The 8,831-nt window shown below is 38.8% G+C and overlaps 1 protein-coding gene and 1 long non-coding RNA gene across 3 annotated transcripts; one reads left to right on the forward strand and one right to left on the reverse strand.

The window, feature by feature from the left end:
* Positions 1-1,920: 1,920 nt before the first annotated feature.
* LOC125503314 lies at positions 1,921-3,493 on the reverse strand. The gene is made up of 2 exons (XR_007280744.1): positions 3,428-3,493; positions 1,921-3,373 (listed from the first exon to the last, which is right to left on the reverse strand). It is a non-coding gene; the product is annotated as an uncharacterized LOC125503314 (long non-coding RNA).
* On the forward strand, positions 3,352-5,890 carry LOC125503313. 2 transcript variants are annotated; one of them, XM_048663389.1, is made up of 2 exons: positions 3,352-5,318; positions 5,703-5,890. In XM_048663389.1, the coding sequence occupies exons 1-2, from the start codon at positions 3,668-3,670 to the stop codon at positions 5,873-5,875; spliced, it is 1,824 nt and encodes a 607-aa protein (XP_048519346.1). In that variant the 5' UTR covers positions 3,352-3,667; the 3' UTR covers positions 5,876-5,890. The 2 variants fall into 2 exon arrangements, with proteins under 2 accessions (XP_048519346.1, XP_048519347.1); XM_048663390.1 differs by having other exon boundaries at positions 5,706-5,890.
* The last annotated feature ends 2,941 nt before the right edge of the window (positions 5,891-8,831 follow it).

An 8,831-nucleotide genomic window follows, 5' to 3' on the forward strand; every position in this document is an offset into this window, starting at 1 on the left:
TAAAAATGAAAGTTGTCACACAATAACACGCGCTCTTTGAAGACTGTCTATCTTTTGATACCGTTGATGTTGGATGTAGAAGTTTAAAATTTGCCCATCAATTGCCAACACGCCCATCTACAACTGGTATGGATTTCATAGGAATCCTAGTCAATGACGATTTTTGCCACTTAAGTCTATGCGAGCCTAAAATGCAAATTGTCACACACTTACACGCGTGCTTTTAAAAATTCGTATCTTTCGAACGCGCTCAAGGAGCAACTTGAAATTTTGCCCATCTATGGACAACACTTCTCTCTAACAGTTTGGAGATTGTTATTAAAATCGCCCTGAATGCGGATTTTTTCAATTCAGTCTATCCTGACCGAAAAAAGGGATGTATTAACCCAATGACACGGACTCATTTAAAAATCCCGACCTGCTGACTGCAAAGTACTAACAACTTTAAATTTTACCCATCTGTAGAAAACAGGTTAATCTAAAAGTTATGTCAATTTCATTAGAATTGTGAAGGAAACTGATTTTTGCCTTAACTTAAAAAGATAAGTTAAAGCTAGTTTAAAATTGAACGTTTGCACACAGTTACACATCAAACCTAATTCACTACGTAATATAAAAAAATTATTGCAAATATTAAAAATTGGCTTTCGTTAATTAAAACTAAATAAATTTGTTGATGTTTGAATTTAGCAATTTTTTTCAAAACCGTTATGGAATTTAGTTTAGCTGGCACAAGAAAAGCTCTCATGTGCATGTTAAAAGTCTGGAAATTAGTTGGCGATTTCGATTTGACAGAGGAGCGAACGAAATAAAGATAAATATCCGACTGTATCAACAGTCCCGAGCATAAACTTTTCATAGGAAATATTTTATACTTTTGCTTTTTTATAATCAAAACATGTCGGAGTCTTATGAAAAATAATATTTTGCTTTCGCTATTTATAGCGAGGTTTACGCCTCGGCCAAGCAATCGCGTAGTGCTTGATAAAGCAACGAATTTTGCAAACTAGAAGGCCTGATTGGTAGTGTTGAACCCAATCGATTTTAAACCAAATGGTTTTGAGACAAATGAAAAATTTCCAAAGTCAACAGGTTTAAGAATCCAGGGCCAAATATCGTTTTTTTTTGGTTAAACTCTCTAGTCTTGGGTGTCATTGCGGGGAACATTAGTCGAAAATAAATGTACCAAAAGGTTCACTTTCCGGCACTTGCAAAAAGCCGTAAATTAGGAACAAGAAAGAAAACCTCTGGGAAATGTGCGCTTTTAAGTGCCAAAGGCACTTTATGCAGGATTCCACAAATTCGGCTTTAGCAGGAAAATCCTAAAGGATTTTCTGAAGAACTTTGAGGAATAATGAGTTCAAACAACTGCTTAACGCACATTTCAGATGAACTATTTCAGCAATCCAGTTGTTGCCAGAATAATTTCCTTAAATCTCTCGACCAAAATATAAATACCGAAAATTGCCTGGGTTTCATGTGAAAAACCAACTGAATATAAAAAATGTCCTCATTTTAGTGCTTCTCAGAATTTAGACAAATGTAGAAATTAGAGCTGGTGCATAAAAATAAGAAGCCGAGAAAAAAGCAATGACAAAAGGTGGATCTGAATTGAAAAAATTGCTATAACCGGATGAAGAACTTTCCTCATTCATTCATTCATACGAAGCATAAACTTGCGAAGCTAAAGTTTTGGAGAAGGCTTTGTGATGTATCAACTAAATCAACCACCTGCCTAATTGCCCAAATATAAATATTGCCTGATGTCAGGCAGGTTTATTATGTTTAAGCAAGTTTCCGCAAACATTAACAAACGCAGCTAGATTAATCCCATTCCAGGTTGTCCAGTCTTTCTAGCTGCTTGGTCTAACTCTTATTGAGCGATTATGAGTACTGAACTGATTTGAATAAAACTTGAAATTAGTACTGGCAACTCATATATTTTCTCTATAATAAATCTTTATTAGTTGGATCGTTTTAAACATCCACGTTTACTTATTGATACGAAAATAGAATCTTGATTATTTATTGTAGTCTATTATCAAGGTTATATCGGAATTTAAATTTCGGTCCAAACAGTTTTATTTTTAACACTTAATGGGGCCGTTTAAGAATCTCTTATTGTACATTTCGCACCTTCGGCTAATTCATGTTTAAACTAACAGTGGAAGTGAGTGAAACCGATAAAGACAATGTAAAATTATTTATCGATTGCCAACAAAACTGTTTACATTTGCAACCTGCTAAAGCTAACGCCGGATGGGATAGACGAAACCAATTTATGGATAAGCCTGTTTCACATGAAAGAAAATATCCAGAAAAATTCAAATCGGCGATATTTGGGACAAAAATAAAAATCCTTGACCATGTGTGGCGGCTGTTGCGGAAAAATTATATAATACGATATTGGGTCTGGGAATTACTGCATTTTTTTGTTGATTTGCTCATTTAAAATGCATATTTTTCACAACTGGAACCTCAAAAATCTGGTTAGGTTTTTTGGGGCTTTTGAGCCGTCGAGGAAATGAATTTATTCCTGATGTTTCCAAAGCACCAGTGGCTTGCGTTTTCGGAGATGGTTTGATCGGGTCGAACTCTGAAGATGCATAATACTTAGATTAATGCAGCCAACGCGAGCTCGGAATCAGCAGACTCCATGCGAAATCCATATTTTAAAACACTGTACAAACTGTTCTTGCAAAATTGCTCAAAAAAAGATTTAATAAAAACAATTTTTTTAGATAGAAAATGAACGAACGAAAGCGAAAAAACGAGCGGTTCTTGGTTGAGATGTTTGAGGTAAATAGTCACATCATGGAGTCGTAGAGAAATATTCTTAAGTAGCACTTTGTGGCTTTTTAAAGGAAAAGTTCCACCCCAAGGAAAGCTACCCAGCGAACGTCAGTTAGATCAACTGAACATATTTTGTAATTGTTTTTAAATAAAATAAAAATGCATTTAGGTTTAAATACGCTTCGGTTTGGCGGTTATACACCCTAGACTGAGCCGCACAAAGTTTCTCGTCTATTTTTACGTTGAAAAACATTGCGAAAACTACTCTGTATCTCTTGCCAAAATCTGATATTTTTGTTTCGAAGTAATTCCACTTTTCCAAGTTGGTGTCTCGCAGTTTTTTGAGTCAGTCCGGCGGGTAGACCGTGCAAATTTTCACTCACTTTGAAAAAAACCGACCTTGTCAGTTACCGGCGTGCCTCAAAAGTGCATCTGCTAGCGAACCAGTGCGGTTTCGTGCTCGATTTTACGGAGTTTGGTGCTTTTTGAGAAGACATTTTTCAACTCAAAACTTTCAGCTGAAAAGGAAACTCCAGCAGCAACTAGATAGTAGATTGGACAGGGCTACAGCAGCAAACAGCTAAGAAAAAAATGGGTTAGCAGCAACTGCCATATCTATTTACCTTCAGCTTACCACGCTCTGTCAGCTGGCCGACTAAAAAAATTCCCAGACAGCCCACGTTTTCTCGTTCGAAAATTGTTGCCAACATTTATCCACATTTTATTTCATCCAATTGTTTGTTACCGGCGGTGACATATTTACTACTGGATCCCATAGATTGAGAGGGTTTTATGCATTCCGACTGCACTCGTGCCAAAAGTCCCAAAACAACATGAACTAACCAGCTGAAATAAAGCTCAAGCTCAGATAATCATGGCGGAAAAAGGGAGCACCAAAAGGAAAACTTTCGGCCGCAGCGCCTCCACTGAAAGCACCGAGTATTCCTTAAGTATGGGAAGATCGGTGAGAAAGAAGAAGCCGAAAGAACGATGGCTATTGACGAGGAAGACTTGGAAGTACATGGCGGATGCTGGCCGGAAACTCATCCCAGATGGGGCACGAAACTGTGTCGAGGACATCCCGAAGATCGAGGCGCATTTCCAGGAGCTCTGCAGAAAAGAACCCAAATTTCTGCTCTGGAGGAAAAACTCCTATCCAGGAGCCATCGGCTTCAGGAAAAAACGCAAGCGTGCCTCTAGGAAAGGAGGCAGCTGCAGAAAGGCCATATCGGAGGCAGAAGTTGACTTTCTAAAACCAGAGCGTCCAAAGGACTTGCTGTTGGAGCCCAAAAATCAAGGCAAGTTTGACTTGAAGAAAATGCGCGAAGACTTTTTGAGCACCCCAACTCCCACAGACGACAACGAGTTAAGCACTATTCCGTCCGCATCTTCGCCACCCCAGCAGGAAATCGAACTAGTCGCAATGTTGGAACAGTACTTGAAGCTAGCAGATACTCCTTCCGCGTCTAGGACTGCAGCTGGGGACTTTAACTACGAAGAACTAGTGAAGAGACTGCAGAAGCATCTGAGTTTGGCTTCAAGCCGCACGAGCTCACCCTCAGGGCGTTCTAGTGGGGACGCCCATCTGTCCCCCAATGTTTCCCCATATTCCAGCCACCAATCCTTGCATAAACCCCATGTGAGTTTCCAAGGGGACAGCGTGCAAAGGACTCTAACTGATACACTCTCCAGATACTTTGGACACTACACAAACAGAGACAAGGTGATTTCTGACTTGCTCACAGACAGAAAGGCGCTGGAAAAGCTCTACTTCGACCTGAGGAAGGCCAAGGGCTTCAGAGGCAGCAGAGGAGGCACTGGATATTCCAGCAGTGGCTTCGATTCGCCTTCCAGAAGATATGATGGATACAGCGGATATTCTAGAGACAAAAAAAGTGACGGCTTTTACTCCAGGCATCCTCCTCCATTGATAGAGATCGAAGCTGAAACCATAGAAATCACTTATAGAGATTGGGGAACGCAAACCTACCCAGTGCCAGAAGGGGTGCTTGCTGAATGCGAGAAGGAGTTTAGGAAAAAACAGGCAGAAGAAGAGGAGGAAAATCGGGAGAAGGAGTACGGTATCAGAAGAAGATCCAGCGTCGACAATGACGATGTCTCTCAAAGCGTCTCGGACACCATTAAACGGTACCTGAGAATGGCCAGGAAGAAGAGCGTGGACTCTGAAAAAGCGGTGGGGTTCAAGCGAGTCAACTACGACAGGAATCTGCGCAACATTAAGGCAAAGGGCGAAATAACCAAGCCAGGGGATGATGATGGCTTGAACAAGGGCTGCCAGACCAACGATGAATGGATTCTCACTTATCGGGACCTAAAAATGGCAGATGTTTACGACATTTCGGACGATAGCAGAGTGTCCAGTGCTCGCAGTAGTATTGATATCGATGTCTTTGAACGAGATGGAGTTAAGAGCAGTCCGAGCAGTCCTCCTAGTGTTAAATCGGGCAGTCATGGCTTTTTAAGCCACTTGCTGCATGGTAGCAAGCACGAGCATAAGGAAAAAGGTTTGTAAATCAGTTGAGGAAAAATGAAATTGAAGGTATGGGGATGTTTTGTTTGGAAGGGAAGAATGGATGCATTGGATAAGAAAGCTGTAGGGGAAACTTGGAAGTTTTCAGTTGACTTTTTTAAAATTTAGCCTCTGTTCTGATTGATTTTTTGCTTTAGATGATTAAGTGGGTTCATGGCACTATTGAGGCTGAGCCTAAATAATGTGTTTATTACACGTACATTGATGCAATGGATTGCCAAATAAGGCCTATTTTTCGCTTAAAAAGTCATCGGCTGATCAAACGATTTACACATTTTCTGCGTTCGAATCACGAAACGCGAGAAACATTTGATCAAGTTTTTCGCAGCTCAAGCCAATAATTTGTTTTTATTTTCAGCAGTAACGGCCACGGCTATGCAGAAAAGCAAGTCGTCCTCCAGTGTTATGCAACAGGGCAGCATGGTAGCAAAGAAGATTTTCCGGTCACGATCTAAGAGTCAGACCAGACCTGCCCAAACGCCCTGTACTTGGACCAATCGGGTAAGAAAGCCGGGTTTATCGATAGATTGATTAAAAAGCCTAATTTAATGTTTGGACCAGACCAATTTGCAAAGTGAAGGGCAAAGTAACTTATTTTTTCTAATCTTGACAAAAGCGCCTTCAATTATGTTGCTTTAAATCCATAAACAGGATCCCTTTTCAGATTTATTTCAGATGTAAACTTTAACTGAAAAGCCAAGAGTATTTTTGCGCAAAATTGATTCTGAGTTGCAAAAAGATTTCTGACAAAAAGTTCCATTCGAAATAAACCAAATAGTCCTGGTCACTAGACTTTGCTCAGTTTGGGAGCATGTCTAGATCAGAACCAATCAGAGAAAGACCGGGACATTTCCATAAAAAAATTTACAGCCATTTGATCAAACGCATGTAATAATTACAAGAGAATAACCTTGGCCAAACTACAACTGTTTTAATGAAAAAAAAAGTGCCAGACAAACGTGGGTAGTGGGTTGTTGAGACACATTAAACGCCTGTAATGAAAGTCTAGTTATTAATAATCCAGTTCCGATCCATCCGAGTTACTCATGAATTTTTTCTTGTTGTCAGCAGTTCACAATAGTCTTTTGTACTGATTACTAAACGCGATTTTTATCTATTTTTTGATTTTGCTTGATGAATTCACTCGCATCAAGCCTGGCATTCAGTATTCTATTTCTGGCCACTCAGCAGCTAGGCCTAAATATTTCCACAAAATCGCATTTCAAAGAATTACCTGTTGAAAATCGGCTGATATTATGGCTCGAAAAGTTGAAAAACATGAAAAATTCCACAGATTCGCAACGCGATGAAAGCAAATGGCAAATTCATGTTACTGCGAATGTGCTAGAATATTATGGATTCAGAATCAACCAAAGCTCCCATTCGAGCACTATTAACCACACATTATTATAAGCGAGAAAACACTAATTTAACACCATCAATTTGTGCGTTTGTTTCAAGTAATGCATGCAGCCAATTACAGTTTATTTCAGGATTGGGTATTATCGATTTTCCATATCAACGATGGCCAGTGTTAATAATTAAACGCGTTGAATCAAATAATAAACGGTTTGTTTCTCAGAATAAGGAAACTTAAGAGAACAACTTTTATATTTAGATCAACACTTTGTGCGTATTGAATAGATGCAGCTTTAAATTGTGTCTGTTTCCTTACAGAAGCATGTTTTTGATTGTTTTATTTTAGAGTTTCTCACAGTTTGAATGTGAGAGAATTGAGTTTGGCGATTTTTTAAAATTAATGTTGTCTTGACATTTCATATAGTCTTTTTGAAGTCGCAAACTAACGCTTTGTGAAAAGTGTGTTTTGGGGCACTTTCCAAATTCTAAACAGTGTGGACGATTAAAATGTCTAGAGAACCAAACATTTGTTTAAAGTTTGCTAATAAAACCGAATATAAAAATGGCATAAGCGCAAGTTTTTGTTTTTACCTATTAGAGCTCATCAGCCGGATTTAGGAGTGTATTACAGTAAAAAAGTTATTAACTGTGCTTTGATCCAACCTGAGCATTTGATCAAGTAGCACTCCTCAAATGTGACCCTAATAAAACGCAGTCACAAACACTTACATGGTCTGATTGAAAACATTCTCACTCTCAGACCAAACAAAGTTACGATTCAAAATGTTTCCGCTATAAAGCATGCATATAAAGGAAAACTGAGACAAAGTTTCATGGACACCCAATGTGACTGTAATTTTTCAGAGGGATTTGAACGTGATGCAGCAAATAAGCGATTTCGGTAACTTGCAGAAGCCAATTGAAAAAAGTCTCACGTTGAAACCAAGGCTGCCAATGAAGTGAAATTTTGAGCAAGTCAGCAGAACATTTGAGTTTATGCTGAATTGGAGCTTCTGCCAAAATCAGTACTATTTTGAATTTTTACGAACCTCTCAAATATAGCCCCAGAAGGAAGCACCCTTAAAAACTTACATAGTCAGATTGAAAAAAATCTTCCTTTCAAACCACAGAAGGTTGCAACCCAAATTTTTTTCCCTATAAAACAAACCAATAAAGAAAAGCTCAGAAAAAGTTTCATTGAAATCCAGGACAAATTTGATTTTTCAGAAGCTTTCGAACGTGACGCAGAAAATTTCGATTTTGGACACTTGCAGTAGCCAATCGACAAAATGTCACGTTGAAACCACAGCTGCTAATGAACTGAGATTTGTACCAAGTCAAAAGAGCATTTGCACTGATGCTGAAATGGAGCTTCCGTCAAATTCAGTGCTATTTTCATTTTTCTAGAACTTCTCAAACATAACCCTAAGAGGAAGCACCTTTAAAAACAAACCAAAGATGGCTGCTGTCCAAAGTTGTTCCACTATGAAACAAACCAATAAAGGAAAGTTCAGAGAAAGTGTCATTGAAGTCCAGGGCGAGTTTGATTTTTCAGAGGCTTTCGAACGTGGCGCAGAAAATTTCGACTTTGGACACTTGCAGTAGCCAATTGAAAAAATGTCACGCTGAAAGCAAAGCTGCCTATGAACTGAAATTTTCACCAAGTCAAAAGAACATTTGAATTAATGCTGAAATGGAGCTACTGCCAAATTTAGTGCTATTCTGATTTTTCTAGAATCTCTCAAACATAACCCTAAGAGAAAGCACCTTTAAAAACTTACATAGTCAGATTGAAAAAAATCTGACTTTCAAACCAAAGAAGGCTGGTACCCAAAATTATTCCACTATGAAACAAACAAATAAAGGAAAGCTCAGAAAAAGTTTCATTGAAGGCCAGGGCGAGTTTGATTTTTCAGAGATTTTCGAACGTGACGCAGAAAATTTCGATTTTGGACACTTGCATTAGCCAATTGGAAAAATGTCACGTTAAAACCAAAGCTGCCGATGAACTGAAATTTTCACCATGACAATGAAACATTTGAACTGATGCTGAAATGGAGCTTCTGCCAAATTTAGTGCTATTCTGATTTTTCTAGAACCTCTCAAACATAACCCTAAGAGGAAGCAC

Source organism: Dendroctonus ponderosae, unplaced genomic scaffold, assembly GCF_020466585.1.
Source record: "Dendroctonus ponderosae isolate FM_Combo_2020 unplaced genomic scaffold, Dpon_F_20191213v2 Dpon_F_20191213_188, whole genome shotgun sequence".
NCBI classification, from domain to species: domain Eukaryota; kingdom Metazoa; phylum Arthropoda; class Insecta; order Coleoptera; family Curculionidae; genus Dendroctonus; species Dendroctonus ponderosae.

What these genes read in the sequence shown, in the direction of transcription:
- LOC125503313 (XM_048663389.1), top strand. Translation starts at nt 3,668, where the DNA reads ATGGCGGAAAAAGGGAGCACCAAAAGGAAAACTTTCGGCCGCAGCGCC. An exon ending in GCACGAGCATAAGGAAAAAG is followed by an intron (nt 5,319 to 5,702) that starts GTTTGTAAATCA and finishes TTTTATTTTCAG; the next exon opens with CAGTAACGGCCACGGCTATG.